Source organism: Prionailurus viverrinus, chromosome E1 (assembly GCF_022837055.1).
Source record: "Prionailurus viverrinus isolate Anna chromosome E1, UM_Priviv_1.0, whole genome shotgun sequence".
Classification (NCBI taxonomy): Eukaryota; Metazoa; Chordata; class Mammalia; order Carnivora; family Felidae; genus Prionailurus; species Prionailurus viverrinus.
The window spans coordinates 40,516,153-40,534,798 of NC_062574.1; the positions used below are offsets into that span (position 1 = coordinate 40,516,153).

Here is an 18,646-nt window from a genome sequence, read left to right on the forward strand (position 1 = left end):
TTGCTTTTTTTTTTTTTTTTAAATTTTTTTTCAACGTTTATTTATTTTTTGGGGGACAGAGAGAGACAGAGCATGAACGGGGGAGGGGCAGAGAGAGAGGGAGACACAGAATCGGAAACAGGCTCCAGGCTCTGAGCCGTCAGCCCAGAGCCTGACGCGGGGCTCGAACTCACGGACCGCGAGATCGTGACCTGGCTGAAGTCGGACGCTTAACCGACTGCGCCACCCAGGCGCCCCAGGTTCTTTGCTTTTTAATAAAAATATTTTCTAATAAAGAACCTAATGATAAAGGTGCTTTATTTTTTAATGTTATTAAAAAGTGTGTTCTTTATTTTTTAATTATGGATCTGTAAGAGTTCTTTATGTATTCTTAATACAGGTCTCTTTTCAGATCTATGATTTGCAAGTATTTTATCCTATTCTGTGGATTTTCCTTTCATGTTTGATGACATTCCTTGCAGCACAAGAGTTTTTTAAATTTGCTGAATCTGTTTATGTTTTATTTTCTTGTTTATGCCTTTGGTTACTTCTAAGAAAGCTTTGCTTAGCTCAAAGTCACAGAAATTTACTCCTGTTTTCTTCTAAGACTTTCCTATTTTTTAGCTCTTGTATTGAGGTCTGTGGTTTATCTTGAGTTAATTTTTGTGTATTGTGTAAAGAAGGAATCTTAACTTTATTCTTTTGCAAATGAATATCCTGTTGTCCCAGTGTCATTTGTTGTAAAAACTGCCATTTCTCCAATGACTTGTCTTGGCACCCTTGCTGAAAGTCTACTGATCATCGATGTTAAGGGTTTATTTCTGGGATCTTAATCCTGTTCCATTGATTTATATGTGTATCCTTATGCCAGTAGCACACGATTTTGATTAACCCAGCTTGTAATAAGTTTTGTGAATTCTCCAGCATTCTTCTTTTTCAAGATTGTTTTGCTTTCTGGGTACCTTGCATCCCATATGAATTTTAGGGTCCGCTTGTCAATTTCTGCCAAATGTCACCTGGGGGTTTGACAGGGATTGTGTTGCAGCCGTAGATCAATGGCGGAGTCTTGTCATCTTTCCAATATGGAGAGAATACTAATTTCCATTTTACTGTACATTTCTTTCTGATTCTCGAAGTAACAAATGTGTAGATATTCACAGTATTTACCTTTTTTTTTTTCTTTTTTTTACAAGAATTTAGCAGAGGCCACTAGTCTTAGCAGCTGTGTGAAAAAGAGGCCAAAGAACTTCCTTCATTTATCATGCTTGGTGAAAGGTATTATTTTTAGTGCCTTTTAAGTCAGAGTTGTATCTTCGTGTCTTTGACTGACTCACTGTATTCCCTTTAAGCACCAATCAGCAGCCATGAACGTAGAGGCTATAGCTGCTTGAAAGTCTTGTTTTTCAGCCCAGCTGGAAAGGGAATGGAGACTCTTCTAGCTGTTTTTCAGACTTGTTTGAAGTTTTTGTTTTGTTTTGTTTTGTTTTTTTCTTGGAGTTTCCAGTGGAGATGCCACGCTGGCAGCAAATGAAGTATCCTGTAATGTGAAGCCTTATAAATATATGTTGGATCACTGCCATCATTATCAAAAGTGCTGGTGAAGAAATGTGCAAAGGGAAGATTTTCAAATTAAGGTTGGCCTGCACATATAAATGTTAGCTTGTAAAGCTCAAGAAATACCAAATTGTAGTCTATTAGTCTCCTACATTTTATTGCCTTTTTGGAATAATCATGTACTTCAGAACATCCTTTCATCTGAGCTGGCTTGTGGTTGTATAAGAATGCAGCTTCTTTTTTCTTTATGCTTTATATTCTCCGATGAGGAAAATTTACTGCATTTTATAAATAAATCAGAACCAAGAAGCAAATTTTTCTTCCCACCTTTTTATCTTCAAGGAGGCCCTGCTTTAAGGCATTTGAGCGATGCATTTATATTCGGCCCCACAACTAGTTGCACTGGAAAAAATAATCTTCAAAGTCATTTTTTTTTTTTTTTTTTTTTTTTTTTTTTTTTTGCTTCTTACAGGACGCAATTTGGAATCATTGGTAAAAGGGAAAACTGTTCTCAGGAGCAGACGTTTCTCTTTTTCAAATGGTGAAAGTTTTCACTTCTACCTCATTACTTTGATAGAAATTAAAATGGATCTTTCATTGAAATGAATATCATCTATTTACTTAAATTAAGACAGATATTTTATTTATATTAAGAGAGAAGCTTCCTACATATTAGTGGAGCTCAATGTCTTTGTCGTGATTTATACTGAGTGAGGTCTTCTTTGATATTTAGCTTACTATTAGCAAGTGTGGTGGGACCAGAAGCTAGATGGAAGATTTCTTCACTTCCCCATACCTGTTATTGAATATATGACAATGTTTTCTATTTGTAGATCAGGATAGAAATTATAAGGTAAGATGTGCCTTACTGCACAAGGCTTTATTCTAACAGTATTCAAAATTTTTTTTAACATTTATTTTTTTTTAATTAATTTTTTTTTTTTACATTTATTTATTTTTGAGAGACAGAGAGAGACAGCGTAAGCAGGGGAGGGGCAGAGAGAGAGAGAGGGAGACACAGAATCCGAAGCAGGCTCCAGGCTCTGAGCCGTCCGCACAGAGCCTGACGCGGGGCTTGAACTCATGGATCGTGAGATCATGGCCTAGGCTGAAGTCAGAGGCTTAACCGACTGAGCCACCCAGGCGCCCCTAACAGTATTTTAAATATGGTCTGTGATATATACCTGATTATAGGTAAAGTTTATGACTTTGATTTATGTGGCTGTAAGCTAGTTACAAAGTAAATGGCTAAACTTGGTAGGTAAGAATGAAATGATAGAGAAAATATTTGCCCTATTAAATTGAAAGTGTTTACATTAACTAATGGCTCCTGTGGATATTTGGGCAAAAAGTGTAAAACAGCTGACTTTCAACATTCAGCCACTGGTCGTATGTTTTATAACAGGTGTTAGCAAAACTTTTCTTTTGGCTAAGTAATGGTACATAATTTTTAGATTCTATGAGAAATGAATTTGTAAAGTTTTCAAATAGTGTCCAATGTACTTTCTTTCGTGTTTATGGAGCACGTAACTGACTGTTACGTGACCAAGCAAAGTGAACCTTTGAAAAATTGTAATCCTGATAGGAAGTAGCCCTTTTCAAGTTCTTTTAGGAGGCTTAAAAATGAAAGAGTAACACAGGATACACTAACCACTGTAGTCCCTGGATAGTGCGGAAGTAGCTCTTGTGCCGTCTAACCCCAAACACCTACAAGGGGACAGTATTCATCGACCACGGTGGCCTTTGCCTCTGAGCCTGGTCTCAGAATCCTTTTAACAGAGCCTCCTAGGCAGCCCCCTTCAGTCATTTGGGTCTGTCGCACCAGAGACAATGTCCACTGAACATCTGTGACAAAATGTTTATGGCAAATATCCATCGCATTTGCCAACCTAGGGCTAGGACATGGTACCCAATATACTTTGTATGACTTTGTGTTGTTCTCATATGTTGCGTTAGTGTTCAGATATTTGAATTTTTAAACAAAATAGTCAATGTTCGTATCAGGGAAACCCTAGTCAAGTCTTCCTCCTCCTTCTTGGGCAGGGTACTATAAGGAGGATGAAAACACACCAGACCAAATTAAAATTCTCTCCTGCCATCAGAGTGCTCAGTCTTTTGTGCGGTGATATCTCTTGAATCAGTCTTCAGTGTTAATATCCGGTTATTAATCACTGTTGTCTAGGAGCCAATATTAACGGTAAGTGGCAAAGAAACAAAACATTTAGGTCTTCGAATTTGGCAACCGGTTAACATTACAGTCGTTTCATTTTAACAACGTGTAAGAAAAATGGAGGACGGCAAGATACTCCGGTTCCTGTTGAATAGTCACCTAAAGCAAACCGCTTAAAGGAAAGCTTTTTAAAAAGTTCCAGAAACCTGTACCCACATCGCCAGGAGCTACATCTGGCACGCAGCACCACCTCCAATGGCTTTGCTCTCATGCAGGGCCTCACACACCTTGGGGCCGAGTGTTAAACCCTGGGGTCATTAAAATAGTGGCTCCACCTGTGAAACAGACGTGTGGAAAGGGGTTTCAGTGGCAAAGCTGCCTTGTTTAGCACGGGGGCGGGGGGGTGTGTGGATTTGGTCTTCTTCAGGCACAAGGCTGTGTGGTGGGTATGAAGAGGTAGACGCACGTCGTATACAATGAAAAATTAGGGGAAGGTGGATGTGGAATATCTTCTTCCAGCTTGTATGCAGAGACCATCCAAACTGGGGTGGGGGGAGGGGGACTCAAAACTAAATACGCATTGCCACATTTTTTTTTTTTTTTACAAAGGGACAGGAGGATCCTGCTGAAGTGGAAACTGGGTGACACTTCTCAGTATTTCTGCATTAAAGCTCTGAGAAAGTTTTGAGTATTTGTGGAGAAAGTTTGGTATTTTGATATCTTGTATCACATGTATCACATGTGTGCTCTTATTGGAAAGCCTGAAAGTTACTGTGTCTTAGAGGGGTTTTTAAGCTCAGATCTGAGTAAGTCAAAAAACTCAAACTACTGTTTGTCCACGTCTTAAAAGACAGTAGCATCATTGTTTGGATTCCGCGCTCCTCCCCACCCTGTCATGATGTTTTCCTAAAATTTGATTTGTGGGGGTTAAGCATCCGACTCTTGATTTGGGCTCAGGTCATGATCTCACAGTTTGTGCGATCATGTCCCACATCACAGTTTGTCCCGTGTCGGGCTCTGCACTGACAGTGGGAGCCCACGTGGGATTTTTCTCTCTCCCTCTCCCTCTGTCCTGCGCCCTGCTCGTGCTCTCTCTCGCTCTCTCAAAATAAATAAGTAAACAAAAAACAATTGGATTTGTGTGAGTTAAATCACTCCACCCCCCCCCCCCCCCCAGCATTCTTTGGCGTTGCAGTTAAGGAGATGATGTTTATACGTGTGTAAACTTTCGCATTTAGGGAAGATGAACCAAGTTGATCTTATTTGTGATGTCTCAGTCTGCTCAGGCCGCTGTAACAGAATATCGCCGACTAGATAGTTTATAAGCAACAGAAGTTTATTTCTCACAGTTCTGGAGGTTGGGAAATTCAAGACCAAGGCACCAGGATGGTGGTGTTCTGATGAGGGCCCTTTTCTTGGTTCGGGGCTGGCGTCCTCTCCCTGCGTCCTCACCTGGTGAAGGGGTCATGGGATCTCTCTGGAACCTCGTTTAGAAGAGCATTCATTTCCTTTAAGGGGACACATTCAGACCCTAAAGTATGGCACCTGGAAAATCAGGAAAGCAGAAGAGTAGCCTGCAGCACGAGCTCAGGGTCAGACGGCCGGGACCGGTCCTGGCTTGATCCGTTACTAAATGTGGTATCTCAGAACTACTCCCTAAGCCTCAGTTTCCTGTTCTCTAAAACTAAGGGTATAATAATACTTTGATACACGTTTGCTTTGAGAATAAAGGAGAGAAGAGATGTAAAAATATTTTGCACCGGGCCCAGCACGAGTCAGAACTCCGTATTAGCCATCATGAACTTTCATGCATTTATAACCGAAAGCCTTTATTTTTTTCCCTGTGTGACTCTGCAGAGATTTCTCTTGTGTTTTGAGCCCCTGTGACCATAGAACTTGAGTTCAAGACGTAAAGAGGTGAGATGGTGATCAGTAGGCACGTGTCCTGCAGGGCGGTGGCACAATCTCAGGCCACCAAGTGGCTGCGTTGCACCTGTCACCCCACAGGTGAACTGCTATGCATGCATATTAGAGATATCTCTAATGGTATGTGGCCTTTTAAAAATTGAGATATAACTCACATACTATAAAATTCATCCTTGTGAAGTGCAAATCTCAGCAGAGTTCAGTATATTCCTAAGGAGGTGCAACCATCGCCACTATCTAATTCCGGGACGTTTTGATCACCAGAAAAGACACCCTATATACGTTAGCAGTCACTCTTCGTTCCCCCTGCCCACTCCCTTCCATCCCCCCCCTCCCCCCCCCCCCCCCCCCAGCTGCTGGCCATCTCTAATCTACTTCCTGTCTGTAAGCACTTAGCTATTCTGGGTATTTCACATAAATGGAATCGTACAATATGTCGCCTCTTGTCCCTGGCGTCCCGTGTTCAAGGTTCCTCCATGTAGCATGTGTCAGAACCTCAGTGTGTTTGTTTTTTAATTTTTTTAATGTTTGTTTATTTCTGAGAGAAAGAGAGAGAAACAGAGTGTGAGTGGGGGAAGGGGTAGAGAGAGAGAGGGAGACACAGAATCCAAAGCAGACTCTGGGCTCTGAGCTATGAGCACCCAGCCCGACGTGGGGCTTGAACCCATGCACCGTGAGATCATGACCTGTGCCAAAGTCAGACGCTTAACCGACTGAGCCACCCAGGTGCCCCAGAACTTCAGTGTTTTTTAAGGCTGAATAATACTGCATTGTACACCTTGAACATCTTGTTCTTGTTTATCCATCCATCAGCTGATGGAGCTAAGTGGTTTTAAACGGGTTTTGTTTTTAAGGAAATCTTTGGAAGCAGTTTGAGAGACATCTTTGAGACTAGTCATCAGAACACTCTGTCTCTTTTTCTGGAGACAAAGTATCGTATTGTCAACTTTTGAAAGGGAAGTTTTATAGAATTTGGATCAAAAACTTGCAATCTGAATGTTATTTTAGAGAGGGTGAAATACTGCCCTTTCATTCAAGCCTTGTTCTTTTATTTTACATTTCAACTCTGAAGCTTTTCTGGACTTTTCTAGGGAGAAAGAGGAGCAGCTGACTCGTGTGACTGAAGTTCAGAGGTCGCAGGCCCAGCAGGCGGATGCTGCCCTGGAAGAGTTTAAGCGGCAGGTGGAACTGAACTCAGAGAAAGTCTACGCCGAAATGAAAGAGCAGGTGAGGAGGCTGCTGTGGCATCTTTTTTGAAAGTCACTCTCTCAGTGGGAAGGTACATTCTGATCTTTATATGACAGAAACATATTTACTTCTAACCAAAGTTTTATCAAAATTAGCCATACTATTGGGTCACAGGTTCAGAATGAAAAAGGGACAGTAGCCCTGGCAGAGGAGGACACCCACCTCCCCCCGGAGCCTGGAAAGAAGAGGTGGTCCCTCGCGGCCAAGAAGGAGGGCCCTGGCGGGGAGGGCTTGGCCGGCGGGCTTCCCCCGGCTCCCTGCAGAACGTGTGACGTGAGGAAGCCACAGCACGTAGCTCTGGCGTGCCTCTCCGTGCTCCCCGGGCCACCGGGTGGCCGCTGACCAGCAAACCTTGGTGGCAGTGTGTGGAAGGAGGAGGGTGGACACCCACCTGGGGCTCTGCAGGCAAGGAGATGGGCCCAGCTTCCTCCTTCAGGAGTCCTTGATTCGCCTTCAAGCAAAACCACAATAGTCATTTAAAGGCGTAGCTATAGGGGCACCTGGGTGGCTCAGTTGGTCAAGCCTCTGACTCTCAGTCTCGGCTCAGGTCACAATCTCACGGTTCGCGAGTTCAAGCCCTGCATGGAGCTCTGTGCTGATAGTACAGAGCCTGCTTCTCTCTCTCCCTCTCTCCCTGCCCCTCCCCTGCTCACTCTGTTTCTCTCAAAATAAGTACATGAAGTTAAAGTCGTAGCTACAAATGTGGCAATGGCAAGAGTGTGTCTCGTGGATCCGCCTACAAGTAAAACCCCATGACCCACCAGTGGTGCAGGGGCTCAGGTTAACCGTGTCTGTGCTCGTCTGTGTTCCGTAAGTAGTGTTGTATTTGTCAGTTACAGCAAGTTGTTGGCAACTGACATTTCAGGACAGAGGCCGTCTCCGGTTCTTGCACAGGTGAAGTGGAACGCTTTTTAGTTTTGAGAGAAAATAAAAAATTTGAAAAGGAAACAGGGAGCAAACCCCTAGGTGCCCCTCATGAAGAATCAACCATTGTTAACACGGTGTTTATTTAAACTGCAACCCTACAGATGAAGTTTTCATTTGCTTTGTTATTCGTATCTAGTCACATTACTCCCTCCTTTCCACTTCTGAGAAAACCACTGTCATTAATTTAGTGTGTATTATTTCAGTTTCTTTTATATTTTTATGTGCATATGTAATGTTCATGTATCTTATATGTATATGTTACGTCTATACATATTACATGCATCTAAAAATTTTTGTGCATCTACTTCTTAAAAGTTAGGTAAATACTACAGATTTCACGTATGCCTTATTTGCTCTTTTATATTTTATTGTTTGTGTTTTTTTGGTTTTTTGTAACTGGCTGCTTGGAGTTTATTTTCCACTTGGTGCAAGGCTGCTCTTTTATATTTAATTTTACGTATCCCTGCCCTGTCCATGCTGATTTAGTGCAGTCCTTTTAACACTGAATGTATTTTAGCCTATGAATGTAGCACATTTCATTTATCAGCTCCTCTATCCAAGGGTATTTGGTTTATTTTCTTCAGGTTTTCTTCATTCTAAAAAATGGTGCAGTCGTGTTTGTGATCTCCTTTTCAGTGGGAGTTCACTTCCTCAGGAGCCCCAAGCACATATGGGGTGGTGGAAACATCCCTATGGAAGGATCTCTATGAGCCCTGTAGTGTTGACTAGTTTGGAACTGTGCTTTCTTGTTGTTATTTTCTTGATTTGGATTTCCACTCCTATTGAGTTGTGTGAATCTGGGTTTTGAGAATGGGGCTCTGAGATCCCATTCTTCCATTTTCCCCCTCACTGCCTAGGGCAGAAGCTGGATTCCTGCAGAGTGATTGTGCCAGAAGGTGGAGACCAGACCCTGCTGCTTAGATGTCCATCTTCCAGCTCCCTGCTAGGAACAGGGCCCAGTCCCTAGAATGTGTATTTGGTCCAAGTATGCAATGGAGCTACAGAGGAAATTCTCTGATCAGCTTGACACTTAAGGAATACAGAAAATACTGAAGGAGGGGGCCCCTGGCAAGAAGGTTTAAGTATAGAGTCGAGAAGGCTAAAAATGAGGCATTTGAAATTGCTGAGACTGACAGTGCAAGTTCTGAGGAAGGCTGTCATGAGACCATGGCAGGTACCTTTGGCTCACTCTTCCACTTGGAGCTGATGATGTAATATTAGCAGGTCACGGTACTCACGGGTAAGAAGGAGAACAAACAAGCAAACAGCATGGAACTTGTGAAAGCATTCTGTAGAACAGGAAAAAAGACATTTGTATTCAGCAGTTACAGAATAAAAGCATACTTCTGAAAATGATCTATGGTGGAATTCTGAAAAAAAATATCAGAAAAGTAGTATCTTTGTATAAGAAGACATGATCTCTAAGAAAGAGGCCACACATATTAAGTAAAATTAATGCAATGAAACCTGGATACATTCTGGGAAAAAAAATGCACCTCAAAAATAAAAATGAAAATCCCACAAGTTTCTAGACAGGATGAAACTGGCAAGGAAATTAGAAAAATAATGGATAATGTTTCAGAGTTTTGAAGGAGGAAGGTTGTGACCCAGTTTTATACATAACCAAAGAGTTTTTCACTTGCAAAATCAACAGAAAAACATATTCTTAGTAAGAGCTCATAAAATGTATACTGCTTGTTTCTTTTCTGGAAAAAATTATGTGAACAGATCAACCAATCCAGAGATGAAGCCAAAGACATTGCACACATGGGGAAACCATCATATTTAAGGATGAGTAGGGAACAATGGAATCCAGCAAAATAAAAACAAGTTTAACTAATTGTTACAACTCTGATTGTAAGAAAGAATGCTCGTGTTTATTGAGTTTTGAAAAAGAAGGTATATAAAGTGGCCAATACAAATTTAATAACAACGTAAAAACAATTTAGTAGGCTAAAATTCTTGGCCATGGAAAGGGGAGACTCAAAAGATCTTAAAATCAGAGAAATGCAGATTAAAATAGTTTTGGAATGTATAAGCTTAGGCATAAATCAAATCAACAAGGTGTTACACTTTCATAAAAATCTCGAGGAGATAAAGGCAAAACTTGAGATGTTGCCAACGGAACAGAAGTAGAAACAGAACGAGATGTCCAAAATGAGACAGAGTATGTAACTGTCATAATAAATATTAATAGGTTAATTTTTTAGTAAAATAAGATATTGGCTAGTTGACTTAAATCCTTGTGTATGCTGTTTATAAAAGATACAACTAGTTTACACAAAAATTATATTAGATTATAAAAATATATCACTTGTATTCAGAAGAAAAGAATATAATACTATCATAATAAAGTTAATAAACTAGATGAATGGATATATTTTTGCATGCTAAAGGCAAGAGTATTCAAATATGAAAAAATGTTAGGAATGCATGGAGAATTAAATAGCATTGGGGAGCTTTCATATAGTTTTCTCCATCTAAGATCAGGGGGCGAAAACAAAACAAATAGGTCTAAATAACAGTTTATACAATACCCGTATTTCTACTTTCTACCCTTTAAATATGACCTGTTAAAGTCCTACTCCCTTGGAACAGTTATAAAACTTAGTAGACCATAAAGAGACACTCAGTATGTTTCTAAAACTTGATATGACAGCACATATTTTTTTTTTACCACAATGCAATAAAATCAGAAATTAATCGCAATTAAAGTTGCTACATTCCACTTCACCAAAATTAAAAACTTTTGTTCTTTGAAAGACACCATTAAAAAACAGCAAAAGGAGGGGCGCCTGGGTGGCGCAGTCGGTTAAGCGTCCGACTTCAGCCAGGTCATGATCTCGCGGTCCGTGAGTTCGAGCCCCGCGTCGGGCTCTGGGCTGATGGCTCAGAGCCTGGAGCCTGTTTCCGATTCTGTGTCTCCCTCTCTCTCTGCCCCTCCCCCGTTCATGCTCTGTCTCTCTCTGTCCCAAAAATAAATAAACGTTGAAAAAAAAAAAAATTTTAAAAAAAAAAAAAAAAAAACAGCAAAAGGAAGTAAGACAAGCCAGAGAATGGGAGAAAAGATTTACAAATATTTCCGAGAACTTGTATCTAGAGTATAAAAGAAATCTTACAACTCAGTAATTAGAAGACAAACAACCCAGTTAAAAATAGGCAAAATTTTGGACACCTCACAGAAGAAGATATACAAATGACTAATAAGCACATGAAAAGATGTTCAATAGGTCATTCATCAGGGAAATTAAAATCAAATGAAACGCCACTATACATGCTCATGAGAATGGTTAAAATTATAAAGATTGCAGGGGTGCCTGGGTGGCTCAGTCGGTTAAGCGTCTGACTTCAGCTCAGGTCATGATCTCTTGGTTCGTGGGTTCGAGCCCCACATCGGGCCCTGTGCTGACAGCTCCGAGCCTGGAGCCTGCTTTGGATTCTGTGTCTCCCTCTCTCTCTGCCCCTCCCTGGCTCACACTCTGTCTCTCTCTGTCTCTCTCTCTCTCTCTCTCTCTCTCTCTCTCAAAAATAAATAAACATTTTTTAAAAAAACTATAAAGATTGGTTGATAATGCTGAATGTTGGTGAAGATGCTATTAGATGGAGCTGTCACATGCTGCCTATGCAAAAAGTGTCAATTTCTTAAGATGTTAAACATTCAGTGACCATCTATCACTCATTCCATTCTATGTGCTTAACCAAGAGAAATGAAGACATATCCAGACAAAGTCTTGTACACAAATGTTGATAGCGGTTTTATTCACAAAAGCCTCTAACTTGAACAGCCGAAATGTTCCTCCGAAGTTGAAAGAACAATCAACATGCAGTATATACAACCGAATACTACTCAGCAATATAAAGGAATGAATGCTTACTGATGCTTACGACAACATGGATGAGTCTCAAGATGCTCGTCAAGTTTTTGTTAGTATACTCTCTGAGTAAGGTTGGAATTTCCCCGATGATCTTGAGGTTCTCGTTTTAGCAGATTATCAACCTAGTTTGTTTCAGAGCAAAAGTCCTGTCTCTTCTTCTGTGGGCGGGTTTCAGTTTCAGTGAAGTTCCAAAGCCTTTGCTCTGCTGCTTTGGGTCTGTTTTGATTGTGCCAGTCAGGAGGGAGTCTGAGATTTGGGTGGTATTTAAATCACTCCACCCAGTAATCACTCCATGCAGGCACTCGTGGGACATTCCCCAGGGTAGACCATATGCTTGGACACAAAACAATTCTCAATAAATGTGAAAGGATTAAAGTCATGCAAAATGTGTTCAATGATAATAAACTAGAAATAAACAACAAGAAGAAATCTGGGAAGTCCCCACATATTTCGAGATTAAATAACATAAACAACTCATGGGTCAACGAAGATATTACAAGGAAAATGAGGAAATATTTTGAACTGAATTAAAACAAAAACATGGGCATATCAAAATTTATGGAATGCAGCTAAAGCAGTACTTAGAGAAAAGTTTATAGCTTTAAATGTCTATACCCCAAAAGAAAGTTCTCAAATCAGTAGCCTAAACTTCATCTTAAGAAACCAGAAAAAGAGGGGGCACCTGAATGGCTCAGTTGGTTGTGTCTGACTCTTGATTTCAGCTCAGGTTATGATATCGCAGTTCTTGAGATCAAGCCCTGCATGGGGCTCTGGGCTGACAGTGTGGAGCCTGCTTGGGATCCTCTCTCTCCTCTCTCTCTGCTCCTCCCCTGCTCACACATGCTCTCTCTCTCTCAAAATAAAACAAATACTGTTAAAAAAAAAAAAAAAGAAGAAGAAGAAGAAGAAGAAAGAAAGAAACCAGAAAAAGAAAAGCTTCTACCTGAGCAAGCAGAAGAAAGGAAATAGAAAATATCTTTGTATTTTTTGGGGCGCCTGGGTGGCGCAGTCGGTTAAGCGTCCGACTTCAGCCAGGTCACGATCTCGCGGTCCTTGAGTTCGAGCCCCGCGTCGGGCTCTGGGCTGATGGCTCAGAGCCTGGAGCCTGTTTCCGATTCTGTGTCTCCCTCTCTCTCTGCCCCTCCCCCGTTCATGCTCTGTTTCTCTCTGTCCCCCAAAAAATAAATAAACGTTGAAAAAAAATTTTTTTAATAAAAAAAAAAGAAAATATCTTTATATTTTTTTAGAAAACAAAGAAGTAGAAAGCAAAAAAAAAAAAAAAAAAAAAAGGGAGAAAATTCGTGACGCCCAAAGTTGGTTTTTTTAAAAGATCAACGAAACTGACAAATCTTTAGCATGGGTAATGGGGAAAAAAGTGAGAAGAAGCAAATTAGCAAGGTTGGGAATAAAAGAGGAGAGGACAGCATTACTGATCCTGTAGAAAATGAAAGAACTACAAGGTGATATTTTATAAACTTATGCCAACAAATTACAAAACTCAGGTGAAATGGACAAATTCATGGAAAGACCCAAAGACCCAAATTACTAAAACTGTCTCAAGAAGAGATAGAAAATCTGAATTGTGCAATAATAAAGATATTTAATTTACAATTAAAAATCTTTTCACAGAGAAAAGCCCAGGACCACCAGGTGGCTTCACTGGTGATTTCCATCAAATATTAAGGAAAAAATAATTTTGAGTTCTTTGAACACTTTCAGAAAATTGAGGAGGAAGGAACACTTTCCAGTTCATTCTATGAAGCCAGGATTACTCTAATATCAAAGCCAAAGACACTGTAAGGAAACTACACAATAAATCTGTCATGATTACAGACACAAAAATCTTTAATGATATTTTAGTAAATGGAATCTAGAAACATATAAAAATGATTATACACCACAACCAAGTGGGATTTATTCCAGGAATTCCAGGTGGTGTTAGCATTTGAAAATTAATTGGTGTCATGCCACATATTAATAAAGGAGAAAACAACATGATCATCTCATTAGAGGCAGAAAAAGCATTTGAAAAAGTTTGTTCAATATCATTCATGACTTAAAAAAAATACTTGGCAAATTAAGACCAGAAGCAAACGTACTTAACCTAATAAAGGTCATTTATGAAAACTCTGTGACTTGTATACTTCATGTTGGAAGGCTTAATGCTTTTCCTCCTAAGAACAAGGAAACCATGCCTGCTTTTGCCACTTCCATTGGACATTGTATTGGAGATTCTAGCCAGCACACAAAGGGGAAAGAAAAAGGAAAGGGAAGGGGAGGGGAGGGGAGGTAAGGAAACGGAAGGAAAAAGAGAGAGAGAGAGAAAGAAAGAAAAGAAAGAAAGAAAAGGGAAAGGAAGAATAAAAATTGGAAAGGAAGTATGATGACACAATCATTCCGTATGGTCAAAATCCATTAAAAAAAGACAAGAACTAATCAATGATTTAAATAAATTTTCAGGATACGAGGTCAATATACAAAATTTAGCCATACTTCTATACACTAGCAATGAAACATCTGCAAATGAAATTAAGACAACAGTTTAATCCAGAGTCATGAGAATGTTTTCAAATTGATATATATATTTTTTAAGATGAAAAAGAAGTCTCAGAGTTTTGTGGCAGAACTGAAAGCCCTGGAGACAAAGTCCTCTCGGGAACCAATAAATTAAGAACCCTACCTAGCAGCGGGGGCGCCTGGTTAGCTCATTTGGTTAAGTGTCCAACTCTTGATTTCGGCTCAGGTTATGATCTCATGGCTCGTGAGATAGAGGGATCGAAGCCCTGTGTCAGGCTCTGTGCTGACAGCATGGAGGCTGCTTGGGATTCTCTCTCTCCTGCTCTCTCTTCCCCTCCCCTACTCATGCTCTCTCTCTCTCTCTCAAAATAAATAAATGATTTTTAAAAAACAACAAAACAACCATTAAAAAAAAAAAAAAAGAACCCTATCTAGCCACAATGTAAGACTGCCATAAAATAAGGAAAGCCAGGGCTGGACGATAGTATTCATGGAACTGATTCTGGAACCACCCTTAATTGTTCCTCCCTCATATGTCTGACTGTTCTGTTATGTGCCTGGTTCATGGTCTGTCTGCTGTTTTACTTCACCAGTCCTGCCAGACGCATTTGACTCTCCCACTTCTGGATGTTGAGTTAATGTGCTTCTGTCTTCTAGGTATCACATCCATCTCTGTGGACTGGTTACATGATCCCATGAAGGACCCGACTGGGGTCATGCCCCTGAGATTCTTTTCTTCCTCCACATATCCTAGTCCCGTGTCCTGTCTTTGTGAGTAGTCCTCACCAGGTCTGATTTGCCCAGTGGCGCTCGGTTTAGGCTCCTTGAAAAATAACAGTGATGGCAACCGATGAACAGGAAATTCTTTTGATTGTCTTCTGTGGAAGAAATATATTCTTCAGTGGTTTCCATCATATATAGCTTTCTTTGCCAGGTGCAGTTGAGTTTCTGAACTAGAGAAAGCACCTTTGGTGTGAGTATAATAATAACAACATTTGTAACAGAATCTGAAGAGCTAGGCTCGTTCACAAAGCAAATAATTCTTACATGGCAAATTTCAACAAATGCCAAGTAAAGTTGGTTGGTTTAAGTGTCTAACTCTTGATCTCAGCTCAGGTCATGATCTCACAGTTTGTGAGATCGAGCCCTGCTTCGGGCTCTGTGTTACCAGCTGAGAGACTGCTTGGGATTCTCTCTCTCCCTCTCTGTGCCCCTCCCCTGCCTGAGTTTTCTCTCTCTCTCTCTCTCTCTCTCTCTCTCTCTCTCTCTCTCTCAAACTAAGTAAATAAATAAACATTAAAAAACCCAAATGCTAAATAAAATATATATGACAAAACATGGTAAATTAGAAGTCTTCTATTCCATATTTTCAGTTGATTAAAAAGTGTGCCTCTGATCTAGCTCAAATTCTAAAAAAAAAAATCATTCAGCAGATTCATTATTTGGAGAATCGTCGTGTTTTCACAATTGTTCCATAGTCTATATTTTCACTAGTCTTTCTTTTCTGTTATTGTTTTGAACTGCTCTTTTCTCTTCTTACTAAAATCTTTTGTGTAAAAGCCAGCAGAGCTCAGGGCATCTTTTTCCATTTGGAAACTGCTGCAGATAGCAGACAATGGGAATTTGAATTAAAAAAAAGAAAAGCTTTGAGTTTGTTTTTGAAAGTGAATTGCTATTTCAAAAATGAGGCCCATGAGAGAAAATGGAACAGGAGAAAGTTTTTTCAAAAATTGCTTCACACTGTTTCTTTCACTTTGAAGAACTTTTGATCTCATTTAAGATTGCTTCAATAACCTAATTTTTACTCCATAGTGAAACCCATTAAAGTGTTAGCTGTCAGCAATTAGTTGTATAAAATATACACATTTTAATGGTGACAACATACTCCTGTTCTAGAATTTTCTGTGTATATGTGTAATCATATCTTTAAAAGAAATGGTGTTCTATATTTACCCATTCTCTGTGAAACAAATAAATGACTGAAAAGACGGCTAAGTTTTTAGAAATACTGGCAGTCATTCTAAAGCGACATTTTTTCGTCTGGTAAAATGATTGCATGGGTGTTGGCTAACTCGTTCCTCTTGGGGCTTCTGCTGGCCGCTTGACTTCTAGATAATTTCTCTCTCCTTGAGAATATGTCCCCATTAAAGGGTATTTGCTGCTAAATATCTGGCTTTAAATTCTATTCCTTTTTTCTTTATAATCATCAGCTACATGATGTTAGCTTTGGACTTCGGAGAACCCACTGGCTTGCCAGGAAAGCACAATTCTGAAACATTGCTGTTGACTAGTGAGGTTGCCTCTGGGTCCTCGTACAATTGAAACTGGTTAGCAGTTTCTTATATTCTTAGAGGTTGCAAATTCATTTCATCGTCCTATTATTGCTGTTGAATGGCTGAAAAAAAATTCTCAAGTTACAAGGAAGAAAGAATGCCATCTGGATATATTTGTGTCCTTATGTGTCAATGGATAACAAACAGACAAAGAAAGAAAGAATCATACAAACCATTTACTGTGACTTACACCTTTGTCCTCTTGTCCGTTAGGGGTCGTGCTGATTCGTGTAATTTTAAATAAGTTTTCTTAGACCAGTTTTAAGATAGTAAAAGATCCAACATAAATAGAAGCATTTTCCCGCAGTTACTTTTTGGTGATAATGGAGAAGTCTCTCCACCCTTTTACCATTTGGAATTTTGTGTCTGAATGAGATTAAGCAGCAGAAGTAAAATTCTAGAATTATATTTAAATGTTTCCATAGAGCCTACTGTGGTAATTAATTCCAAATGGCAACATGCAGAGAATATGTATAAGTCTTTGGCTTTGAAAAGCAAAACTAAACAACAGCAAAACAAATAAAAGAAATTTTACCTTTTATCTTTAAATGCTTACTGTAAGAGGAGTCAGTGAAGCTTTTTCCTTGTAATATTTATCAATGACTAATCTCTTTCGCAGAAGGAAGATAAGCCAAAAAAATCTACTGAGGACATTGGACCAGAAAATATGTCATTGTTTTTTCTGTATTTGACTGATTCGAGGGGTTATTCGTTGTGAAATAGTAACATTATTATTTTTAATGCTTCAATTATTTTATTGACTTACTGGCCAAGGATTCAATAGACTTGACTTCTTTCATTCATTTATAACAAAATGCATGAATACTTGCTCTACACCAGCCATTGTTACTGATTCTGGGAGTTCAGAGATTATTAAGACATGTGTGTGGCTTGTGTGATAGACCGATGCATAGAAGCGTGTGATTTAGTAAGTGGTGTAGTTGGTGGGATAAATAGGTCAGTAAGAGAACACGGAGGAGAAACAGCTGAGCTCCCCAGTGAGTTATGCAATTACCTGCAATTATGGAATCTTTGTGTAACTACAAATTTCTCAAATATTTACTTGTTTAGACGTTACTGGTAATGGGTTTAGTAAAGTCTTTAAGTATAAGGTCAGATAGACCATTAAGTTGTAGTTCCATATATCAGCATACAACAAATAGAAAATAAATTTTGAAAAAGATGTCATTGTACGAAAAAGCTTCGCGGACCTAAAAATAAATCTAACAAAAAATGGCAAGGCCTCTGTTTAAAAGCTGGAAAATATTGGGGCACCTGTTGGCTCAGTCGATGGAGGGCCTTAGTCTCGATTACGGCTCGGGTCATGGTCCCAGGGTTGTGGGGTTGAGCCCTGCGTCGGGCTCCGCGCTGAGCATGGAACCTGCTTAAGATTCTCTCTCTTTCTCCCTCTACTCCTTTCCCCACTCGCACACACTCTCTCTCCCTAAAATTAAAAACATATATAAAAACTGGCAAACATGATCAAAAGAAATCAAGAATACCTAAAGAAATTGGGGGATTCAAAGACTCGATGCTATAAACATGTCAGTTCTCCCCACATTAATCTATAAAAGCAACACAGTTCTCTAAAAATCAAAATGTTAGTAGTAGTTGTTTTTTGTTTCTTTTTGGTGAGGTGAAAGGAAGTGAGAGAAACTGACAGCTGATTTGAAAATGCAAAGGGCTAATTCTTGCTCTGGCAATCTGGAAGAAAAGCACAACCGGAGAACTTGTATGACCAGATGTTGAAGCTAATATTCAGCTACAGAATTAATACGGCATGATTTGGGCACAAGGATGGTCAGTGTTACAGAAGAAAGAGAGCCCGAAGTAGACTCACCCATCCAAGATCAGTCCGATTCATGTCAAAGGAAGGATTGCAGTTGCAGCAGGGAAAGAATGATCATTTCAATAAATGCCACAGTCTCAATTGGATAGCCCTGTGGAGGGAAAAAAAAAAAAAAGAATCTCGTCTCTTACTTTACCCCATTCACAAAATCAATCCCAGGATTATAGATGTACAAGTGATAGGTAGAACAATAAAACTTTCAGAAGAAAATGTAGAAAATTTTGATAGTTGGACTGAGAACAAACTGAGGGTTGATGGGGGGTGGGAG

General features: G+C 39.7%; 1 protein-coding gene across 6 annotated transcripts in view; it reads left to right on the forward strand.

Annotated features, from left to right (window-relative positions):
* Positions 1-18,646, forward strand: part of CEP112 (centrosomal protein 112) — a 422,889-nt gene that overhangs the window by 156,525 nt on the left and 247,718 nt on the right. For all 6 annotated transcript variants that reach the window (XM_047833171.1, XM_047833173.1, XM_047833170.1 and 3 more), the window contains one exon: positions 6,721-6,856. In XM_047833171.1, the coding sequence (XP_047689127.1) occupies positions 6,721-6,856 (136 nt within the window). The remainder of the gene's footprint in view (positions 1-6,720; positions 6,857-18,646) is intronic.